At 40.6% G+C, this 25,412-nt stretch overlaps 2 protein-coding genes across 6 annotated transcripts in view; one reads left to right on the top strand and one right to left on the bottom strand.

The window, feature by feature from the left end:
- Positions 1–13,552, top strand: part of ndufaf2 (NADH:ubiquinone oxidoreductase complex assembly factor 2) — a 36,313-nt gene extending 22,761 nt beyond the window's left edge. For all 4 annotated transcript variants that reach the window (XM_023803099.2, XM_023803096.2, XM_072708311.1 and 1 more), the window contains 2 exons: positions 6,710–6,750; positions 13,276–13,552. In XM_023803099.2, coding sequence (XP_023658867.1) covers positions 6,710–6,750; positions 13,276–13,530 — 296 coding nt within the window. In that variant the 3' untranslated portion in view covers positions 13,531–13,552. The remainder of the gene's footprint in view (positions 1–6,709; positions 6,751–13,275) is intronic.
- Positions 13,553–15,279: 1,727 nt separating this feature from the next.
- Positions 15,280–21,195, bottom strand: smim15 (small integral membrane protein 15). Of its 2 annotated transcripts, none has more exons than XM_023802823.2 (2): positions 21,083–21,195; positions 15,280–16,368 (listed from the first exon to the last, which is right to left on the bottom strand). In XM_023802823.2, exon 2 carries the CDS (start codon positions 16,337–16,339, stop codon positions 16,115–16,117), a length of 225 nt encoding a protein of 74 aa, XP_023658591.1. In that variant the 5' UTR covers positions 16,340–16,368; positions 21,083–21,195; the 3' UTR covers positions 15,280–16,114. The 2 variants fall into 2 exon arrangements, with proteins under 2 accessions (XP_023658591.1, XP_023658590.1); XM_023802822.2 differs by lacking the exon at positions 21,083–21,195 and adding an exon at positions 19,831–19,934.
- Positions 21,196–25,412: the final 4,217 nt, after the last annotated feature.

Consider the following 25,412-nt stretch of genomic DNA (forward strand, 5'->3'; position numbering starts at 1 on the left):
TTATACGTCCCTGTTGGCTTTAGATCTGTACTTTGACGTGGCTGATTCCCTCCACCTTCTTCCAAGGTCTACTGGCCGCCGGCACTCCTTGTTGGAGGCCCAGGCATCCCTTTTCAGCCTTTGTGGCTAAACTGTACTCGCTGTGCTGATGACAAGGAAATCCAGCTTGCTTGAGCTTCTCTCTGGTCACCATGGTTTGGTATATAGGGAGCAAAACAGTGTTTGGGGTTCCATATACTGTCACACTCCATTTCCTCAGGCTCCCTCTGGATCTTTCAGCATGTGGAGGAAAGAGGCTGATCTTCCCTTTTGGGAGCTCATTTGCCAAGGCACTGAACTGTCCATCGTCAAGCTAGCTGCCGTTGTAGCAGCTTGGTTTCTGGGACCTTGGTAATACCCTCCCCTTCCAAAGGACAGGAGCTGGGGTGTGCATGCAGGCAGAACAGATGGCTGCTTCTCTAGCAGCTCCAGGTCCACAGGTACACAACCAATTGGTAGCAGTCATGTGGTCTCCCCTCCAGGGTCCTAGTTTCGGCTCACATTTTGGAGGAAGCTCAGTATCAGATCCTCCTATTTCTTAAGGTAGGTGACATAGCATCAACACTCTAGCCGTAGGGCTCAGGTCAGCCCTCCTAGACTGCATGTTGTCTGCATCAATGGTGACAAACCCTTCTCTGAGCATCTTCTATCCATCTCAAAGTGCAGAACCCAATCTGCCTTGTCCTATAGGCATAGTAATATACACAAGTTTTTCATCAAACTGTTAGAGCAACAGACTTGCAGGGAGACCTACCACATGTGTAGGACTGAGATACTGGAGAGCTTTGTTTACATCAAACATTTTATTATTATTCGTCATAAACTTAATAGGAAATGGGAACCAAGTCCCTTTAAGCATCAAAGAGAAAAGAAACACAAACAGCAACAAAATAAAACTGCACAAATACAAAGGTGTTTTTACAAATGTGAAGGCCTATTTCTTCAGGATTAGTTTGATATCCCCCTAGCAGACCCAGTTTAATTCTCCACCAAGGCAATGAGCTGAATCACAGCTGGCTGGAATTCATTAACTGTAGGTCTGTGGATACCTATCCGATGATCAGCCTGTCACATGTGTATACAGCAGTGCTTCCCAGGTCGGTCTCCGGGCAATCCACATTTTTGTTCCCTCCCTACCGGGAGCTGGGAGGGATAAATATGGACTGTTTGCAGGGAGGCGGTAGGGAGAAAAACCTGGACTGCTGGGGATCCCCGAGTACCAGGTCGGGAGCCATTGGTATACAACAGGGGTGGGCAGTCTAATCCGTAAAGGGCCGGTGTGTATCCGGGTTTTCGCTGCAACTCCCTTATCAGGTTACTAATGAGAGGACTGATTGGCTGAGGAGTCCTCACACCTGGGTTTGAACAGCTGACCTAAAGGTTACCCCAAAAACCTGCATAAACAACGGCCCTTTGCGGATAAGATTGGCCACCGCTGATATAGAGGAATAATTGTTTCTCTGCCAGGTGTATCTAGTTTTTCAAAAAGAGCTACTTTTCTGAGGTAATTGTGCTGCTGAAGAAAACCAGCTTTAAATCTATCTGTAATGTGGATGTCATTATAAATGAAGATATAACTAGACTGAAAAATTCTGAATTATTTTTTGCAGTGAGCAAATCTGTATCCTATATATCTATAGATGCTGGAAAATCCATTAATTGCATTTCAAATGTAACAAAATACCGATAAGGCAAAGCTGGTCCATAGGAACAACAGCAATACAGTATACTAAATTTGTCAAATAATACTAAATAACGCAGATCATGTATGGTGAGGTAAGTCAGGAGTGGTCTTGGTCAATCAACTGAATTGCAAACACTGATGGAGCTTTGTTTCAATAATCAGTGTTAATCATTGTTGTCTTTCATAATTAAAACATCAAACACTGGCATTTAATTCAGCAGAATGAAAAAAAGGATTTCACTGAACACTGACCTTGTTTTATGCTTCAGCTCACATTTTCGTAGGTTAGGGGAATATTGCTCAGGTTTTACTATTTGACATTCTGATATAATTAGTTGCATAATTGTTTTGAAAATCTTGTGGGACTGATTGTGTGAACTTTAACAGCCAGTAGGGCAGTTTTTTGGGCTATAAAAGTAGTGACAGAGTAACCTCAATATCTTGTTACTATACTTTACTCACAGGGCATCATAGATGGGGCAATCCATTTAACTTATTATAAAACACCCCCAATGAAATGCATGACTTTAAAATGCAAATTTGTATTTTGAGATGGGAAAAAATACCTGGTGGGGGGTGATACTTGATAAATTATTTTGACAGATTTAATTTGTTTGTTCTTTCATAGCAAAAATATAAATAATATGCAAAACTTTATTACTGGGAATCGCAAATAAACATGGTTAGCTCATTATTAAATTTTTTTTTTTAAAACTGCTCGTCACACATGGAAAAGCATATGGAGAAATGAAATATGATCAGATTTGCCATCCTTAGCCATGTTCTAAGTGCACATAAGACACACACTTAAGGCACTATATAGGTCTTATTTATTAAGGGAATGAAGGATTCCTATGTGGTTCTGAAGTACATTTTTTTCTGTATAATTGCACTAAGATCTTCCCTTAAAAGGCAAAGCTAATGTAAATTAACGATTTGAGTAATCGCTGCCTCTTACTGCAGTGTTTCCTTCCTACTGGGAGGCTCAGTGTTTGAAGATGCCAATTTCTCCATTCATATAGCCTGTGTGCTTCCCCTTGGTAAGATGAGCATGACACTAATGTCATTCATAGGCCAGAACTTTTTCCGCCATCAGACCAAAAACAATGTATTTATGGTTTGGAGTTCATTTGATGTGAAAAAAATGATGCATCACTCTTAGACTCATCTGCCACATGTAGATAATGCACTGGAACCAAATGAAACCAGTTACACCTTTTCCTCTAAACCCATTGCAAAATTCATTTTATGGAATGTATTGAAAACACTTAATATTGCTCCTGTAAATATGCAGACCTTTCATCTTTTATAGGTCATAGGTCAAATCTTAAAATCTTTGTGTAAGGTTTAATATTTTATTATGGACAGTGTAGATAAACTCAAACAATTGTTTTGTGCAGAAGTAAACTTGTGCAGCAAACTGCGGTTCACAGTTCTAAATGCAACTGAGCATTTCCAGAAATGACTAATCAGCTTTCGGAATTGCTTTGCCACTGTTGGGAAGGGCCCTTTAGTTCAGTCTTTCTAGAACATGAAATTTCTGTTTTAATCAGTGTTTCTAGTACATATGCATGGTCATGCTGCAGTACCCATTTGGAACTTTAACTCATGGATAGAAGCCCATGCGTTCTCTTCCAGAACGTTGTACGGCTCAAAATTATTGGTTTGTTCAACAAATGTCATCGACATCCATAGATAGAAAACAGCATCAAACAATGACACTCCTAACATGGTATTTAACAGCTGGGACAAAGTTATTTTAGAAGTGGGCGTTTAAATGTAGTGTTTTTGGTTGTAGCCAAAATACCTCATTTTAGACTCCTAAGAATTTCACTTCCAAAATCTATCTAAAAGCATCTAGGTGGTGTTTTACAGACTTAACATGAGCAGCCATAGTCTTTTTTGAGAGCAAAGGATTCCTCCTGGTTAACCTCTCACGAATACAGATGCTATCTAGTTGTATTGTTGAAGTATGAACATCTACATTCAGGGTGGCCTGCAGATCCGCTCTTCTGGTCCTGGGGTTCTTAGTAGAGATGCACCGATCGGCACTGATCTATACCTATTAGCTGGATCGGGTATCGGCCATATGTGACCGATCCCCGTCCGATACTTATTTATTTTTCGGCAGTCTGTAAAAAGATAGCTCCAATTTATCGTTAAATCAATTTTTACAATAAGTTGCACAACAGCTCTGTCCCATTTTAGATGTGATTTTTGTGCCATTCATGCTGAGCGCTAACGCTGCCACTCAGTGGGTGTGAGCACAGTGACTTCCTCCAACTGTGATGTCATGCGCATATCCTTTGCAGTTCAAGGAGCGTAAGAACATCACATAAGAGGGTGAGGGTCTGGAAGTATTTTACGCTTGAAACAACAATTAGTAGCGTAGAAACAAAATTTTGAGAGGTAGAAGTAGTGTTTAGTGGAAAATCCCACTAAACAAAGTGCACACAATTGTGCGAAAGAACGCGAGTGATTTGAAAAAAAATCAATGTATGATTTGTGAATCGCTAACTTGGGGTGTTTTGCGCACTCACTGCAACGTGTAATACACAGGCTGCTGTCGCAACAAAGTGACACTTACCTCAGTCAGGTTGCAGGGCATTTTAAGCATTCGCCACTTGCGTATCCTCCTTTGGTAGATATTCAAATTGAACTTTAAATGCCTCAAAAACACTTAAAACAAGATGCACAAACGAGGTGGAACCTTAATAATAATAGATACCTGAAATTGTTTTTACGCCTCCCTCAACTTGCTCTTTGCAGAGTAAGTTGTCCGCGAAGGGCAGCCACCCGTAGCAGCGCCCAGGGAGCTGGGGGTTAAGGGCCTTGCTCAAGGACCCACAGACGTGCTGAGGCTGGGTTTGAACCGGTGACCTTCTGATTACAGGCACAGCACACTGAGCCACACGCTGTGTATGTTTATGTATGTTTCTAGTAGCCTAATTAAAGATTTTTTGGCATACATTTTTTTTATTTGGATGTACTAGTATTGTGTATCGGAATCAGATTGAACTGAAAAAATGTGGATCGGCCCATCCCCAGTTCTTAGGCGTTGTTTTTTCTTATTATGGATGGATAAATGCAAACATGTTTCATGATAGTTCTCAAGAAGTTTTGTATTTTAGCAAGTTGTTACCCTAACCTGTACTTGTGAATCCAGATGTGATATGTTTATGTATAAGAGAGCCAAAGAGAATGTGTCCTGGTGATTGGCTTATTTATTGCTTAACTTGGTACCCAGTAATTTACACTTCCCTCATTGACAGAGTTAATCAACCTTGCAGTTCACTTGTTTTTCTGGATCCACGGATTCTTCTTTGCTATACTTATTCTGTTACATGCATCATTTCCTGTAAACAAATGTATAATGACAAGATGTGAACACTTTCTTTTGCAAATGAAAAGGCGTTTTGATTGAACTATGATTACACTGTGAAAATGTGACATTTCAACCGCTCCATTAGCAATTCACAAACTTTCAAGCAGCTCTACACAGCTTTTCTACCAATCAAGGTAGCAATTACAAAATACAGATCTTCCAAATGAAGCACACATAGAATGGATGCTTTGGAAGATCGATGCTCTAGTAAATGAGTTTTTAAGTCATCTATAATTGTAATTTACAGCTCTTTTTTGGATTTGTTGAAGATGCAACTTGGTGCATTTGATACAGAAGCAGATTCCAGAGCCAGCGCTCCTCTCTAGTAGAATAAATAATGTTCAGGCCTACTACAGTGCTTTTGATGTGCTGTTTTAATAGGTTGGGTCTTTTCCATTTCGAGAAGGGAAAGCCAGGAGACACCAGCTCAAAACGCCACGTCTGTGGCCTGCTTGCTGATCTGCACTGTCATTACCTCTGCCTATTTAAATAGATATCTCTGTGACAGTATAAAAGAGCCTCTGCAGGTTGGATGGAACACGTCTCTTTCATATGTCTGGCTTCTCCCTGAACGAGTTTCGGTTTATTTATATCTGCCACACGGTTTGATGCACACCAGGTGGCCATCCAGCAACGAAGCCGTCACCACTCCCCCCATTTCTGCTTGCTAGCATTTCCTTCCTTTGCCTATTTCACGGCCCCTGGCCCTCCCCCTCCTCTGTCTGCCCTCCCCAAGTGCACCATTTAGGGCTTAATGCAAGCTCTAATTGTTGGTCTCGCGCTCATTGATGTGCGTTACACGACGGCTCGCTGTTTGAAGCGGCGTGAAAATTTCTTGCATGCTAATCGGAATTTAAATGAGCCGGGGATGAAAAGAGGTGGGGATCCTGAGCAGCCAGCTATCTCTGGCGGGGTCCCGTTCCTGGGTGTGCACGTGGGGGAATGACTTGGGTAATGCCGGCACCTGCCCTCTATCTTCCCCGCAAGCTAGAGTACCAGTGTGAAAATAGAGGTGGAGCTCTGTGAGAAAGCAGCTTTAAAGGCATGGGGAAGGTGCACCGTTTGCTCACAGATTCAGCTTGACAACTGAGACCTCAGAGGGAAGCGGAAGCCTTGAGATATGCACAAAGCTGAAATTATTCAAATAGGGCTTTATGCTCCCACAGCTTCCGACTTTGGATTCTAGCATTTACTGTATCTCACTGGGCTGAATATGTACTATTTTCATGTGATCTTCCCCATTGGCAAACATAGGCAGCTTTGTTCTTTTGTGATACTCCTGGCTTTTTTCTGTCAGGGACTGTATTAGCCAGCCCCAAAAACAGGCAGGTTTTTTAGTAAGTACAGAGAAAAGTGTTTCAGTATGAAGCGAGAAATGTTGGAGTAGTTTGCTGGTTAATTATATTAAATATGCAGGTTTCAGATATTTTGTCAAATGTCAGAATTATACTAGAAGAATCTCTAGATTGTTGGGCTTTTCTGAACCTGCAAAGCAGACACTACTTGCACTGTTTCTTTCTTGTCCATCTACTGCAGGTGCATTAGGCCGGGTGGTGTCTTGTAAACAGTGTGTCTTACATGTGATGTTGATGTTCCCACAGCTTGGATTCGAGGGAGGAGGAAGGATCCACCCACAATTGAGGTGAGTTTGTATTCTTTGTCAAGTGATACCCGGCCAAGTTACAGTGGAACTACTTGAAGGGTTCACTCTCTTGAAATTTCTAGAAGTTAATTAATATTAAATGTGTACTTATTGGTATTAACTATGTCATGTCATGTGCATCAGTCAGTGCATCATCAAAATTCATAACGTGTCAATGGCAATTATTGATTTGCTAGCAAAATCTCTGACTAGCCTGTCTTAAGGTTTTATATTTCTTGTGTTTTATGAATCAGTGAAGGTTTATCAACTATAATGTCCAGTTGTAAACCGTTTTAGCTGTTGGGCAATAAGAGCAGCATCCCAGACCTCAACCTGATCATCCTGTTTTAATATTTAAATTATGCTTGCTTGTTTAGCAGACACTTTTGTCTAAAGCAAAATACAAGTGAGAAAGGCTTGGGGTCACAGCGCAGGTCAGCCAGTACCCCCGGATCAGTTGGGATTAAAGGTCCTACATGGAACACGCATTCAATCCCATGACCTTCCGGACATGGGCACGGATCCCAAACCCATTTAGTCACACAGCGGCCTGATGCCCTCAGCCAACAATGCATAGGAGGGATATTTTGGTCAGCTGTGTTGTTCCAGTGAGTTCACATTCTGACAGTGTTCAGTGCAGTGTTGCTGAATGTCATCCTTTCACCAGTGTTGCATGTGCATCAGTGCTACTGTATATTTAGGTCAGTGTCCTGGTATGCATGTCTGATTCTTTGGGAATTTAAGTCAAGGAGTTGGCTGAGCATTCTGGAGCAGGCATGCAAGTTTGATTTGTGTTCTTTTTGAGTGTCCAGATATCAGCCAGAGTTTGGGATTTTTTTTTTCTTTTTTATGTTCCTTCTGAAACTCAAGCGAACACTGCACCAAAGCGAGGTTTCCTGACAGAGCAGGGAAGAGAGCATTCAGGCATCCATCTTCTGGTCTAGGCAACAGAGAGCAGAAGGCGGTGGAACACCCTGGGTAGGATGCCAGTCCATTTCAGGGCACAGACACACAGACACACAGACACACACACACACACACACACACACACACTGCAGGCTACTTTGAGGTGCCAGTTAGTCTATCTGCATACCTTTGGACTGTGAGAAGAAACCAAAGTACTGGGAGGAAAGCCCAGTGAAGCTGAGCTACCATGCAATTTCATCAATAAAATGAAGTAGTTGTACAACACAAATACATGGTCATATATAGCTTAGCTAAACGTCATAAATTGTCTGATCTGTGAACAATTTCTAAATTGTACTAAAATGCATGGTATTAAAAAACAGGAATGGAAATGTTTATACTTTTCACTAGGCCTGTACAATGTGCGATGTTAATATGGACATGGCATGTGATGCACATGCAGCTGTCATACTGCAAGGATCGGCTTGGTCAGCTGGTCAGATTAGGCTTGAGCAGGCATCTAATTTTTCATACCATGCAGCCATTATACCGTGATTTATGATATTTTCCAAAGTTTGTCGAATGGAGATCATGAATAAGTTTCGCTAAAACATTTTTGCTCGGTCATTGGTGACCTTTTCTCAATTTTTAATGATTGTTGTTTAATAAGATTATGATTTCATATCTCTCATCCATGCTGTCAGACTCACTCATAAGCAGTGTGGCGCGTTTGTGAGAATTTTAACACAAATGAGTAAGGAGGAGAAAAGCGAACAAGACCTGGTCATCAAAAATCATTTGCCTTCCGCAGTATGGAAATATTTTGGATTCCATAGAGGCGATATTGAGCAAAAGCAAGTGATCAGCAACGCTTTGTGTCAGCACAACTCGTGGCAACAACTTATCTGACAAACTCTATTGGTAGATAAGTCCTATTTAGCTATAGTTGGTTTCAGGTAATTTTTCAACTACTTTTTTGCTTTATAAAATATCACAATATATATATATATATCACAAAAAATGATCACATGAATTTTTTCCAAAATCATGCAGGACCACTTTGCATGAAATATTTTTATGAAATAACAAGTAAGATAGTAACTTAGGTGAGTAAGTCTTGAGATGGGCCTACCAGTGACAGCCATTGCAACTTTTCTGGCTGTTAAGATATCTCTCAAGGAATCCATCATAACCGTAATCATAACATAAAAATAAGTACTTCAAGTACATCAAGTACTTCATGTCCCTCATAGAGGAGGCATTGTTTTGTGAAAAGTTGATTTATACAAGTATTAAGTGCTTATAGTGTAGCCTGCACAACACCTTGTTGGAAAACTCCATAGCTACAGCTAGCCAGAGCATGAGAAGGAGTAATTTTACTGTAGTACTGGGAGAGAGCCATCCATCTTAAAACTCCTATCCTGGGTTTGAGAGGGCCTGAAGTCCATAGCAGGGGTATACCCTCAACTGGTTTTTCATGGGAGTTTCTTACACAAAAATATTCTGAGGGCACAACGAAAAACAATTCAGTGATGATTCAGAGAGATAACCAGTCAGGTTGTAGAGGAGGTAGGTCTAAGCAACTAGATGAAGTGTGACCAAGACATCTGATTGGTCAGTCCCGCCTCCTGTAGTTGCTTGGACCCACCTAGTCTACAATCTGATTTGTTCAGAGAAATGACCAATCATTTTTCGTTCTGCCCTCAGAACATTTTTGTGTAAATAAAACTCCCACAAGCTCAACTGGATGCCAGTACGTGGAAGGTCACATACATGCACAAAATCACATACTACAGGCAATTTAGAAATGCCACTTAGCCTGCATGCATGTCTTTGATCTGTAGGGAGACATGAGGGGAACAGACGAACTCCACACACATACAAAGGCAGAGGCTAATGTTCAAACCCCAAATCATGGATTTGTGAAGCAACAGCACAACCCAGAAGACAAACAGCTGGGCGAAACAATGATTTAAAAAAAAAGTGCTTTGCTAGATTTTCCCAGATTTTCTTTAACAAGCAGTGAGAGGAGTGTGAATGGCCTGCATGACACATTAAAGCTTCACATGTGCAACCCATATGCCTGAATTTGCCCCAAGAAACACGCAAGTGATGGCACATGGGGAGTCATGCAAACCACATGCCACAGGGAGCAGCGAGTCAGATACCCAGGATTTTGATCACCTCAGTGGTAAACCAAGATTACAGTGTATTATTTTTATTTTTGCCTAATCTTTCTAGTCTGTAGGTTATCCGGGATTCCGTGCCAGCAATCGCCTACGCACCAGGTGCAATGGCGGGGGTAAAGCTTATTGGATAAAATAAATGTTTAAAAGACAGAAATTATAAGATGTCCGGTTGTTTCTGGAATATCTGTGGTAAATGACGAAAAAAAAACTGGGAGGATATAAAAGAGAACCTTATTACTCCAAGATACTCCCTTGACCTCCTCCTTTTTTGCAGCTGTCATTTAAGCTTTGCCAGAACCTTGTGATTTATTCAGATTGGTTATGGCTGGAAGAATTCTTTGATTAATCCTAATTAATAAGTAGATGGTGCATACCAGACCCATGTCTTCACCCCCTTGCACATTCGATGTTTCCCAATCCAGTCCTTGGGGACCCACAGACAGTCCACATTTTTGCTCCTTGCCAGCTCCCGGTAGGAGCGAAAACGAGGACCGTCTGTAGGTCACCAGGTTGGGAAATGCTATTTTAAAGGAAATGTTATCCCAGTCAGCAAATCATCTGGCGCAAAACCCACAATTAACAGACTGGAAAAGTTATTCGGAGTATTTTGTTCCCAGTCTAAGGCTTTTTGGCCAAGGTTTCTTTTCACCTATCCCAAACTCATGAATCTGCCAACACCATGCTGTTCTCTTTCTTCCTGAAACTTCTAGAAACTTGGTTAAACCAGTAAGGCTTTTTTTATGCCCCCGTCATTTATTAAGGGTTTTTCTTTGCCCCCTTATAAAGGCCTCTTTTGTGTGTTCATTCAGTGGAGTTTAACATGGCACGAGGGCTCCGTTTCCAGTGACAACCTTAAAAGACTGGAGGTAGAAAGCAAGGAACCAGCAAACGAGACTGACAGCTAAAATTTCGAACCTTGCGGCCAGTGGCATCCCAATGTGCTGTTTCATCTGGTTTCCATGCAAGCTGACATTTTAGAGAATAACAAGGGCGCTGGGGTTATTGGTACCTGCTTTTCCCGGCTTTCATCTGAAAAGGTGTGCCTCATGGCATCGTAATAAGCCCCACTGAATCTAGAGGGAGGAAGAAGAAAGAGGACAAAGAGAGACCTGAACAACTCTTCCAGCTGCAAATGTCGATGTTGCCTCCTCTACCTCAGTGTTTCTTCTAAGAATCTGATGGACCTTTTCTAGGACCGGTCAAAGCCTGTGCGTGTAAATAGAATCCTTATTTCATACTGAGGCCCAGATTAAAGAAAGCTTCTAACCCCCCACTAGCCGTAAATTACAGGCCCAGCAGCACTTGCTCGCTTGCAACTCTCTCCAAAGTGCAACTGAGCTCAGAACCTCTCTGACAGGGACAAGAAACACAATGTCTGATTGTTCCACGCACGGCTTTGATAAGATAAGCTCTCGGCTGTTGGCTCCATGGCAGCGTCTCTCCCCATCTTTGCTCTTCCCGGTGGCGACCGTTCTGCACATGTTTTATAGTAAATAAATACGTTCAGCCTCCTGGATCATGCTCCAGCGCTCTGACTGATGATATTCCTATCGTTTTACGAGCCGTCCTCCTTCCCCCTTTGGCACACAATCAAAGTCCTTGTAGGTGAGCCATCGATCGAGATCATGCAGGGGTTATAAAATTTGATGAAAAGGAGCATTTGTTTTCTTTTTCTTTATTCAGCTACACTCTTATCTGCAAAGGCCTCTCTCGAAAGTGTGGCTGTGAGGCCCACTGGGCTAATGTGGACCAGATCAGAAGCAGAGTAGAATCCACAGGCTGAGGCTAGCTTGCTCAGAAGAACCTCGCTTTGAAGGTCTCTCTTTACTTGGGTGCTCTCTGGAGAAATATGTCTCCGATTGGTCAGCCGTCAGTGTGGCTATAGTGGTCCCAGTCAAACAATCTGTATCACATTTTTATTTTTAAACTACTCATGGCCATTTCTGTTAAAATACTTACTTCACCTACTTTTCCCTTCTCTGGTTACCTCATTGGTCGCCCCCTCAACACACAATGTCTATGTTAACTCCACAGTCATGTCGGCGAAGCTGGGCATGCTACAGGCTGCATGGGGAAGTGTATCACGCTAACATTGCTCTCCTCTAAAACTTTTTTCCACTCACAGCGCAGTAGTCACCTGGTCAACACTAAACTTCACTGTAGAGAGATGAGAGAGAGAAAGGTAGATATCTGACCCACACACTGAGCAAAGTGGCTAATTTTGTGCTGTCTGTCTGCATTCTCCCCACACAAAAGCAGCCAGCCTCAAACCTAGATCCCCATTGTAGGACACGGCTCAGTTTGTCAATTGCACCATCGAGACTCCCGTAAAGTACTTGCTCCATTGGGATACGGGTGCTAATTAAAGGACCTTTTCCATTATTCATCCATGTTTATAACCAAACATCCACCCATTATAACTATTTATCCAATTACGGTTTAACTGATCTAAAACCAGTAACAGGAAGCAGATGGTTAGGAACCTGGTATGGAAAAAATAGCAGCCAATTTCATCTCCAACTACGCTAAACATCTTTGTACTTCAGTCCTCAAAGGAAACACATATGAAAACGTGTTTAATTGGAATTGGTGTTTTTTTATCAGTCCCAACTACAGAGATGCTCAATCTGGCCTTTAGATTATAATAGAAAAACAGCAGAGAGTGAGGAAATGGCAAAAATTTTGACACTCGGGTTGCCTAACCTGCTTAAGTTAAAAAAAAAAATTTAAATCGGTGTAAATCTGTTGTTATGCTGCACACATGAATGGGCATCTGCAAATCAGTCTCTGTCTGTTGTCTACGCAACACCAGAAGTAGCCCGGTTCTTTATCAGTGAGTGGCTATGACACCTAATTACACATGTTTACCGCAGGCCTTCAGGAAGCTTTTTATGGTGCTCATTGTGCATTCTAGGGGGTTACTGTAGAAGTGCATCGGTGAAATCAATCACTGCGCCCAAATGGATGTACAGAGAGAAATAAAGGCTGGTGTGACTCACTTTTGTATGAAAACAGAAGGAGGTAAGGCTCAGTCTACCCTAGCTCAGTCCTGCCAACCTCCATATCGCAGCGGAGACAATTGTATCATTCTCACTTACAAATTCACAAAACAGACCTGTGCTGTGTAACCACCAGGAATAGATTTCTACTAGCATATCTGAGATAGCGGAGAAAGGAGGCCAGGGTACTGTCAACCCAAGCAGAGCTGTGGCAGGTGCATGGGACACCTGACATGGAGGTGTGAGCATTCAGCCACTCTGGAGCGATGCTGCAGCTCCATCCCTCCCACTGCTTACTAATCATAATGGCTGGCATGGAAAGGATACAGGAGAGGCAAGATTGCAAGTGTAAATGCATTAGGTAAAAGACAGTGTCATTTTGCCACTGATATCTGACGTTTGCACACTTTTACTCTCTACGGGCCGAGCAGGAGCTGGAGAGGAACCAACTCTACAGGGAGCAGATCAAGCAAAAAGCCCGTGAAGTGGAGGACAGGGACTCCACCCTGCAAGCCCAGGAGCATGCAGAGGGTCTGGTGGCACGTCCTATGCAGACGCTCATCGAAGGACACGCTTCTGCCAAACACTTCCGTCAGACCAGACCGAGCGAAGATCCTATCAGCACTGGCAACACCTTCGAACCCGGGTCCTGGGCACCCAACAAGGGAACCACATCAAAAAAATAAATGCTATAAGAATGGTTGTAAATATGGTCTATTCTTTAAAACCACAACGCTGTGTTAAAAAAATCACAATGTAATGATTTACAAGTCACATAAAGCCATATTTAATCAAAAATAGAACAAAGACGACATAGCAAATGTTGAAACTGAGAAATTTTATAGTTTTATTACAAATATATGCTGAATTTGATGTCAGCAACACGTTTAATCTTTTCTTTTAACAGCACTCTGCAAAAGTTTGGGAACTGAGGAGAGCTGTTGCTAGAGTTTTGAAAGTGAAACGTTACCCCCTTCTTGCCTGATATCAGATTTCAACTGCTGAACAGTTCAGGATCTCCTTTGTCGTATTTTGCATTTCGTGATGCGCCAAACCGGTCTGGACTGCAGACAGGCCACTCTAACACCGGGACTCATCTACCGCGGAGCCATGCTGTTGTAATACGTGAAGAATGCGGTTTGGCGTAGTCTTGCTGAAATATACAAGGTCTTCTATGAAAAAGATGTTGACTGTATGGCACCATATGTTGCTCCAAACCCTATATATTTTGTTCAGCTTGAATGGTGCCTTCCCAGAAGTGCAAGCTACACAAACTTTGGGCACTAATGCACCCCCACACCATCACGGATGCTGGCTTTTGAACTGTCCACTGATAACAAGCTGGATGGTCCCTCTCCTCTTTAGCCCAGAGTACACGGCGTCCATGATTTAAAAAAGGAACTTTACATTTTTATTCATTGGAATATAGGAGTTTTCCGATTTTGCCTCAGTCCATCTTAAATGAGCTTGGGCCCAAAGTCAGCAGCGTTTCTCGATCATGTTTAGATATGGTTTCTTCTTTGCTTCAAAGAGTTTCATCCTGCATTTATGGATGCAGCGATGAACTGTATTCACAGATAATGGATTTCGGAAGTGTTCCTGAGCCCATGCAGTGATTTCAGCTGTAGAATCATGTCTGTTTTTAATGCAGTGCTGCCTGAGGACCCGAAGATTACGGCTATCCAGTTCTGGTTTTCGGCCTTGTCCCTTGCGTACAGAGATATCTCTGGATTCTCTGAATCTTTTAATGATATTATGTAGTGATTTTTTTGCAATGTTACATCGTTACATTATTCTTAAATTGCTGCACTATTTGCCCACACAGTTTTTCACAGAGCAGTGAACCTCTCCCCATCTTCACTGCACAGAGCAGTGAACCTCTCCCCATCTTCACTGCACAGAGCAGTGAACCTCTCCCCATCTTCACTGCACAGAGCAGTGAACCTCTCCCCATCTTCACTGCACAGAGACTGCCTCTCTGGGAGGCTCTTTTTACACCCAATCATCTTACTGACCTGTTGCCAATTAACCTAATTAGTAGTGAGATATTCAACCAGGTGTTTTGATTTAGCATCACACAACTTTTCCAGTGTTTTGTTGCCCCTATCCCAACTTTTTAAAAACATGTTACTGTCATCAAATTCAAATTGAGCATATATTTGTCATAAAACAGTTTCTCAATTTCAGCATTTGATATATTGTCTGATATATTTTCAGTTTAATATTATATGCTTTGCAAATCATTGCATTCCGTTTTTATTTACATTTTTACAGTGCCCCAACTTTTGGAAAAGGGGTTGTAATATTAAAGTAAAAATATAAGCAGTAGCGTAACAACCTGTTCTTAATTGTGTGTGTGTACAAAAACGTTTGAGGGGATTGATCTTGAGACCCAACAGACTGATTTCAGAGTAAACACTCAGATGACTCCTCTCCAGGAAATACGGTCTTACATTTCTTTAAAAGATAAAAGCCATAGATGTAGAGTGCTGCCACACAAACAGGCACAATCTAATGGAAAGCCCATGGCCGTTCACTCTGTGGTAAAGATTTTCTAATGACCATAATGTCAGAGGAGTGGTTACTTAACTTCAGAGGGCCAACATGGTTGATATATTCAGGTGATCATAGTCCTGCATTCTACAGCCTTGTCTTCAGACTTGTATCTATCAAATACAACCATATGAAAAAGCTTTCAATCAGAGCGGACATTTAGTGGTAGAAACATTCACGGACGACGCACTGGAGTACAAGTTAACTTTGAACCTGGTATATAGCACCTTAATTCCCAGACTGATTTAGATGTTTTGTTTTCATGAATCAAACTTGTATAATACATCAGTATCTGGACTTAAACCACAAACAGTGATGGCAAGGTTGTGTTCCAAGCATCTTTATAAAAAAAAGTTTCATTAAGCACACATTATTTTGAAGTATTTCATTAATGGGTTAACTTGTATAGGGCACCTTGGGGAACAGAACAAACTTCTGAAACTAATGGAATGCTGAACTACTATACAAAGACTACAGATTTCTGCAAATGAGATTCTTGCAGAAAAATGCACCCTCTTCCCCTCTCTGCCTGTAAGTGATACTCCTTCTCCACTGTGGCTCCACAGAACTTGTGCTGTTAAACCACTTCTGTCTAAAACCTGCGAGCCATTATTAGGACTGTGGCCCCTTCCACTGGAGTGGGTGGTGGGAGGGTGGGGTTCTGGAGGCAGAGCAAACACAGCATTAGTCACTTCCCCATTCCAGCTCCTGAGCACCTCAGTCTTTCTTTGGCCGCTTTGCCTTGGCGATGTTCTCCTGACGCCTTTGCTTCTTCTTCTGTTCCCGGTCCCTGGCCTCGATCATCTTGGCGAGTTTCCACGACAACAGGGCACTGGCGATGAATAGAGGTGTGAGCGCCAGGACAACGGTGGTGAGGAAACCGTAGGGGTCTTTGGCGGCCCACTCCACCACGTACTGCGCCCATTCCTTCACGTCGATCATCCTCCTTGCAGCGTCCACCAATCAGGAACCTGAATGTAGCCATGGAAGATGTTCCCATTGGTTAGAGCACTTGAAATCTGACACTACAGGCACAGCCTTCCTTTCTCCAACACATATCTCAGCAGACTAGCTTCATCCAAGCTTACTCAAAAAGATTTCTATCTTGCACAGTGTAACCTGTTTTTACAGCTGTATTTTCACAGGAGCAAAGAATAAACTACTTCAACTTCAAGAATGTGCAAGTAACAGTAGTCTGTGAAGGGCATGGACTTCCCCCATTTCCATCCCTAGTTAAAAACCAAACCACAGAACTGCACAGATTGTACAGTATGTTGGCAGCTACACAGATATTTGCACTTATTTGTCTGGTACACAGTAGGGCTGCACGATTCTGAAAAAATTGTGAATTGCGATTCTTTTGCTTAGAATTGAGATCACGATTCTCTGTAATGATTTTTTTTTTCTTAAATTTAAATTTATTGCTCTCATTAAACTGCAAAAGGAAAACAACAATACATGACTGAGCCAAACATATGATTGATCCAGGACCGGCATATCAACTTCTGACAACAGAAAGGAAATGCTCAACTGGCCAGTCAATTAGGGTAACCAAACAGCCGTACCAAAAGTTTCAGTATAAAGTGCCAATGGGGAACTTCTTTGGTACTTCAGTACTTCGGTGTGGAACTTTGAAACGCTTTTCTTTGTTGAACGGTTATGCAAATAGCCTGCCTCTGAAACGCAATACAACTGCAGTCTTGAAATCAGTTGCAAATTCAGAAAACAATGATAAACAAAGGTAAAAAAAATAAATAAATAATAATAATAATAGATGCGCTGACAAACTAAATGACCCAAGCTTTTATTGCAATCTGGTTAGAAGCAGCAGAGATCAGGATAGCATAAAAAGAAAAAGTATTTTGTATAATATACTACGGCAGCACGGTATTGGAAAAATTCTAAGTATTGCAATGTGATTTTGTTCTAATAATTGTTGGAGTATTTATAAAACAAAAAAAAGAGTTCAACAAATTTCTCAAAAACCCATCTACAAGTGATTTAAACAGCAAGGATGAAAATGATTGTGATTGTCTCAGAAAACACATGCAGTGTTCAGTGGAGGTAAACTATAAACTGATTTTTAAACATATAGTAGATAATCTTGAAAAGGAGTAATTAAAATTGCAAAACTTGATGATTTGTTTCCTATGACAGCATAAAAATGTTTTAGCAAAACAAACTCCCTGTGCTATAATGTCCATATACATAATTGAAAGTAAGAAAAAGCCTGATCTTAATCTTGCTGACTGCTGAAGTAAGAATTGCACATGCACAACATGCAATGTTGGTATTAATATCGCCCATTGGCCAACCATAAAACATATTACAGTCATTTTTCTAATTCAGTGCAAAATACCCTGCCTCCCACTGTGATGTCATTCAATGCCAATACCGGTTTTTACACCAGTGCAACCCCAACACTTGGAAGTACAGTACTATACTTTTGGTACATTTGGAACTTCAAGAAAGTAAGGTATCTGGCGCGGTGAGAAAGTGCCCTTTAAAGAGAATGCAGAATTAGCTTGAGACTCTCTGGGGAAAAGTAGGAGAGCTTGATTTGATCCAGCTGATGTAATACAATGCGTCATCACGTTTTTTTTTACTATTAATTGTGCAGCCCTAGTACATAGGGTCAGTGATATTAGTATTCTGTCATAGTAAGGCCAAAAAAGAGCTGCCTCATAGTTCTCAAAACCACTCTGTGACAGTGGTGTATCAAGTAGCATATGCAAACCTCTGAAGGACATAAAGTACACTGACAAAAAAAATGTGACGTGAACACAAATCAAATTACATGAGTACAACTGGCATTTGAATAACTACACCAAGATAAGTTATCCAGGCAATAGGAACAGCCACAAGCCAATTGTGTACTGGAGAATGTGCATAGAGCTGCTCTGGTAATATTCTGATATTAAGTTAAAATCTCCGCCTTCAAGGTGAAAGTTCTACTTTTTTGTTCTCGAGAAGAAAGTGTAAAAGACATGGGGGGAAGGAAAAGAGAGAGAAGCAGAGTGAGTGTGTGAGATGAACCGAAACTGTGGGCCCATCAAACACCTGGCAGAAATGATCCCATTGCACTCTCCCACCCCCGCCAGCCGCCAGCACGGGGTGTCTGCAGGTTGGAATGAAGGGGAGCGAGCCAGCTTTTGAAAGTGCTTTGCCTATGCCTCCCAGTGCATTCCATGCCCTGCGTCTTCTCATCATGGCTTTAAACAGCAAAAAGACATTATGCCTTTTGTCACCATGATGGCTTCCCTGTCCGAATGCTGTTTAATCACAGGAAGGCTACATACCTGTCTGGCGTTTCTAGTCAACAAAATAAGCAATGTAGACATCACTCCCTCCTTCCAATTAACACACTTAAGGAAAATGGCCAGACTGTCATATCTGAATATACACATATTTCAGCTAATCAACCATAAAATGCATTAAATTAGATTGATATATTACAGGAATTTGAATGAATAATTGTTTAATAAATATTTAATACAATTATCATGACAACAATTTGTTACAGTCAGACTGTATTTCAAGAAGTTTCCACATTAATGCTAAAAAATAGAGAGATTTTTTCCCCCTCCCCATTCTCCCAGAACCACACCAAGGGAATGACTCAGGCATTTATTTCACAGTGCATACAAGGTTTGGCTGCCAATTAGGCTTAGGTTCCTAATCTGCCCTTTTGAGAAACAAATCTCACTCATGTGGATGTCTAAGAAAACACCAAAAAAAAAAGGCTGCAGAGTGTGAGAGACCTCTCTTTGTTGTTACTAAGCAAAGAACACAGGGATTTCATAGCAGATAAAACTAGAGTTCAAGACAGTTTTTCAACATTTCATCTGTATCGTTATATTCGGAAGATGTGGTTTGTTATGCATGGCACGTTTTACATCCGTTCCCGGAAAAAGATGGAATTCATTCTCTGTCGATGTGTTCTGCTTTTGAATCAACACGATGTGTAACGCGTGTTGTAAAACTGCTATTCTTATTTAACTCCTAGATATAAAATCGTCATTGATTCCTGACAATGACACCAGTAGCCTTGAATACAATATATTAAGATTTTTTTCCTTGTCTCGACATTATCCATGTAACAAGCGTCTCCTATATGTGAATCGGTGCAGAACTAGTTAGCATACATAGCTTCTTACGTAAACCAGGAAGCCTGTCGGTTAATGAGAAAAAACAGACATCAGTTTGCTAATAAACCTGCTGGCTCGCTGTTTTAATTTGAGAGTTAGTGTATTATTTTAAACAAGACTCGTCCCTATACGCTACGAGATGGTTAAATTAGTTTTAAAATTATACAATTCTTTTTCCCCGCGTTTCCATGTCTCTACAAAACCATTACAGCCAGCGTTACGTAGATTTCATGGTCCAATAAATGCAAACGTCAAAATAAAAAACAATTGTAATGAAATATTCACCAAAATCAGTCTGGAAGAATGGAAGTTCGGTCTCACAGCACTCGCCCTCAGTACGTTCACCGTACGCACGGAAGTGGTCTGCACGTAATGCGTCATCGTACCTCAAGTTCTGATGGGAAATGGAGTTTACTTTCGGTATCAAGTCTAACGCTATAAAGATACGCGGAGTATCACTTTTGAAATTCAGTTTTTTTTTTTGCATTTTGCGCCATGGTACGTAGAATTAGCAACCGCCTTTAAACAGAAAAAAGATTGTTTAGTACCTAAAGAAAGTACAGAATTATTTACTTTTTCACAAATCAAACAGAATGTGGTATAGATCTTGTTTACCAAACACAGCTGTTTAATGTCAGATTCTATAACTTGTAGAATTAATGATTCAGCCAAACAGAGTACTAACACGCCACAGCTATGGTTATTTTACACTTGAGAATGGGGGCAGCATGCATGACATTTAGTGCATGACGGTCTCACATAGCCAGGTGAAATTTGACCAATCAACCAAAGTTAAAATGTTAATCTTGCATTAGGTGTTACGTTTCAAGCCTCGATTACGTTTGAGCTGGACGACACACGCTTTTAAAATGTTTTCCTAGATGTTATTTTTCTATTAAGTTATTGTGTTACTGTTGCCATTGGATGAGCATAGATGCATAATGCTAAAACACTACGTCGTCAACTTGAACTAACTGGAACTAGCCAATTACTTGGGATGACGTGACGTTTAACACATTTCCATAACATGTTATTTGCAACTAAGATTTCATATGATAAACCAAATGAATCCAAGAAATTAACCGAATAACTGCGTAATGGCGTCCAAAATGGAGGAAAAACTGCAAATATAGCTGTTCATCCTATATAATGAACGGTTTAAACCACCCCCGTGAATTCTAATAATACCTGAACATTTTGCCCGAGTTCATACTTTTATTAAACTTTAAAATACATTTACTGGTGGATTTTGTTTATCTACCCCAGCGAAAACAATGTCTCTTGTTGAAAAAATCAAATATAACCCTAAGCAACTGACCTACAATCTCACAGACTAACATATTCAGACTTCTACGGAAAATGAGAAAACCGATATTTCCTCAAAATTCATCCGTCGCATATAATAAAACGTCGTATTAGGTACGAGTTCATTGCTTTTGGAGTATGTTAATGCGCACGATCTTCTGACATTAACACATGAATATCAAGCAATGTTGTTACAAATACACGAAAGACAAGGTAACATATTTTACAGTACCGAATTATTGAAATGTTTTGATTCAGAGCCCCCTTCAGTTCCTGTTTGGTAGAATTATAAAAAATTATTTGGTCGGCGATATTAAACAAGAAGGATTCATCTCTACCTTTGTTCCGGTGTGTTTTCCGGTACATTCGGGTGAAAATCATTTTGGGATAATACCGGGACCGAATTGTAACACTTATTGTAACAAGGGGGAAATTCATCGCAACTGACCATATTGATTATTATTATTATTATTATTATTTCTATTATTATTATTAATAATAATAATAATAATAATAATAATAATTCTGATATGATAGAAGATCTCGCATCAGACGTTGCCCCAGGAAGTTCTTACGGCATGTCATATTAGAGAGAGACTGAATAGACAGTATGAAGCCTGTATGTATACAACGGCGTTACAAACAGCTAGAAGCTGGCAAGGGGACACTTTAACAGTTATATGGTGACCAATAAGCATATCCACCCACAAGCAGGCAAGCTATTCAGATATCTGTTGATAAGAGCTACCCCCATCAGAGCGTTTTTGGATGCCCAAGATTACCAGCTTGTTGTGGCTAAAGTAGTCATTCCATAAAAATGCACTTTTATTCCCAATATCTTTTAATAAGTTCAGTCAGTCCCATTTACAGTGTTGTACCTGAACAGTAAATATACCTGTTCTGTAGTTACCATGTGTCATATGCACTACTGATAGTCTTGTTTGTCATTTGGGGTTTGATGTGTTTCGTTTTTTCAGTTTAGAGATATGCATTGTTACAGCATTGTCATTTAAAGCAAAATTGCAGTCATTTTCTGTGTGTATGGTCAAACAATCAACCTTAACTCATATTCCTTTACATTAAATGGCTTTTGAATAAATACTAATATTTTTATTAGTTTTTGCTGACCCTCGCAGATTTCAAAGGGACATTTTATTTAGTCTATTGTGTTAGGGGATATCCAATATTCTTTGAAACGAAACAGAATGATTTGTTAAAGTAAACTCATAAATAGCAGCTACTTGTGAATGTTATGGGCAAAAAGCACTTTTTTTTTTCTTCCTGCAGAACACATTTGGCGATAACATTTTTGAGAAGGTGAGGAAACCTAGCATCTTGACCCATGTTTGATTGCAGAGTACAGTCAGTGGTCATTTCGTATTGATGCAAAGTATAGCTAAGTAACAAAATCATCATGCAAAGATGTGCGTCAACTTCCAGAGCTCATATAGTTAAATTACATTTTTCTCTGAATGGCCACTCCAGTACTGTAAAAAGAAACTGTCCAGTTAATGTTGTACTAGAACATATTGTTGGATGGTAAAAGGTTAGAATGATGCATGTTCCACAAGTTACTGATTCCAGAGTTTTGTCATATCATATAGAGAAGACGTGTCACATTGAGGAAGTCAGATACCAGTTAACAGCTGGCCAGATATATTTGGTCATGATATGTTTAATCTGTGCTGCTGTTTAAACCTTTATGTTAATGGGGGGAAAAGTCGTCATACTAATATTTGCATAAAGAGCTTAAAAATTCAGTTTTCAGAAATTATACTGAGGGGAAAGATACCATACAGTGTCCCCTTAAGTAAGAGATTGAAAATGAATCCGACTGCTTGGGGGAAACTCCGGGGGCTGGGAGATCTGAATGCTATTGCACCTGCTTGGCTCATGCAGAGCACATCCATGTCAGTCATGTTGGAAAAACAGCTCCAGACAGACGGAGCAGGGACACTGAAACCTAATGCTGGTCCAGCACATTCAAAATAAAAGAAATGTAAAGGGGGGACAAAATGGAAAGGGGGAGGGTACATGAATGAACAAACCGACCATAAGCAGAAAAATCAGTGTCTAACTCTCTGTTTGGGTTGGCATTCTTACTTGACGGGATGGCTATTTATAAAACAGATAAAAGGCACAACAAAAGTAACAAAAACACAGTAAAGCCAAGGTTTATCAAGAGATGCCAAGCCTTGGCAATTTTGCAGCACAATTTCGGTTTGCGAGCTTTGCCTCATTTCAGGAGACCGGCCTTGTGTGGTGAAGTCTTGGATGTGTGCCGGGTAAAAAATAATTTCTGTTTCTTTAAACCAGATGTTCTGAATTAAGGCATTGATAGCAGAATTGAATATGCCAAATGCTTTCTTGAACCATATAAGACCATAAATCTGTATTCTGTAGGAAAAATAAAATCAGGAGCTCGATGTATGAAAAATGTAAAATATGCATCACATGCCACTGTCCTCCAGTATATGTAAAAGCTAAAACAGAATGATCATTCAATTATGTCATTTGTGTTGCTTTTGAATATTCCTAAGCATGAAGTATAATTTAATTTTTTTTAAATAATTAACACAAATTCAGATTGTCCCAGGGTAGAAAATCGTTTCTGTAGCTGGTCTGTGTACATACAACATGTTACAAGGACATGGCAGTCAACAGACAATAAATAAGTGCAATATGATACAATATACTGTATATCCTATATATATGTATATATATATATATATATATATATATATAACTCATATTTTGATCCATCCATCTTACAACCATTTATCTTGTACAATGCTCTAAGAGAAGTCATACATTGAATTCATAACTGCATGTGTGTTACTGCGAATTACCAGTTTTAAGCGTTCCTGACCACTGTATTGTAAAAGAGGCATCAACAATCACAGCTGTCACTGAAAGAAATGTACGATTACTACCACACATATTTCACTACATGCTCCCAGCATCACGGTTAGGTGATTTTTACGTCATGGAAACAGGAAGACTAAAAATCTTTAAAAATGTTGCCTATGAAATTTGAAATTTCTTTTGTATTCTCAATCTTGGATGATAATAACAATATTTAAAAAGGTCTGTAAAATGTTTAATTCAGAGATCATCAATCCCTATCAGGAAATGCATTCAGTGTTTGTTGTGAAAAATTACAATTTACTATTTGTCATCCAGGGAACAATCGCATTGTCCTGGCCCACATTAACTTATAAGTACATTGTTTCATAATGGGGGGAAATTCATCATTTATAGCTAATTCATAGTGTCGATCTGTTTTGTGGTAGTTTGTGTTTAAAGCAGTGTTTCTCAACTCAGTCTTCGGGGACCGCTAGACAGTCCACATTTTTGTTCCCTCCCAGCTCCTAACACAGCTGCATCAGGCATTCGGTGTTCTTGATTGGTTGCTTTGTTAATCATTGTTTGGTTGAGTCATACTAGGAGCTGGGAGGGAGCAAAAGTGTGGACTGTCTGGGGGGTCCCTGAGGACTGGGTTGGGAAACCCTGTTTTAAAGGAAGGACATGTAGAATGAAGATGTTCATTGCACACTGGAACTGCCTGTTTACTATGAGTATGACAAACTCTTGAATCTTGACTCTATCTTCACGGACGTCATTAAGCTGGGGAACCCCTGCCTAATGGGAACTGTGATGCTGATGATGGTTTCATAAGTTGTGCTTTGAAAGGAAAATAAAAAAGTAAACCTACAGTGCTACCACCACCCACATCCACCAGTGCACTTGGCAGGCATCATTCAAGGTCAATAGGAAAGACGTGCCAGTCACCTATATGATCCTTCATCCAGAAGCAGCTCTGTCACTAAGACTGGGTTTGTCCTAGCAAGTGTTAACAAGCCTGTGTATAGGTAGCAAAATATGTTAAATATGCAACGACTAGTATGTAGTCATACTGCCAGTAACAGATATATTTTTTGTTGTTTCTGGCTTGTACTGCACGCAATGGAGGATTTTACAGTTAGATTCTTCTAGTCATAGCTTAGGCTACAACAGAGGACTGGTCGAGAACCATAAGGATCTACATTGAAAATTACAATTTTATTTATTTAACAGATTCTTTTTCCCAAAGCAACATGCATGTTTTTGAGAGCAGGGCCAGGTGGTTCCTGGAGCAGTTGGAAGTCCAGGGTCTCATTCATAGGCCCAGTGATGAAAGCACTTTGCTAAGGGCAGGATTCAAACCAGTGACTTTCTGATCATCACAGACACAACGATCTGAGGCACAGAGCCACACAACAGCCCCAACTATGGCTCATGTTTTATTGTTACATATGTTTCGGAACACATTGGTACTGTAGTTGGGGGGGGGGGGGGGCAAAACAGTAACGCAATACAAGACAAAGGACTCCAATGCCCAGGTAAGAGCGATGTTAAACTGTCCCTAGGAACTGACCCTGAAATATAACAGGGCGGGAAGTAACCAATCATATACAACAAATGGGCCAAATTCCATTTTACTGAACTGCACTGTGCAGAGCTTGTTCTCACAACATAGTGAAATGCTGTGGTGTCTCTCAAGAGCAACCTCCAGGCCAGAC

The sequence above is a fragment of the Paramormyrops kingsleyae genome, chromosome 2 (assembly GCF_048594095.1).
Source record: "Paramormyrops kingsleyae isolate MSU_618 chromosome 2, PKINGS_0.4, whole genome shotgun sequence".
NCBI classification, from domain to species: Eukaryota; Metazoa; Chordata; class Actinopteri; order Osteoglossiformes; family Mormyridae; genus Paramormyrops; species Paramormyrops kingsleyae.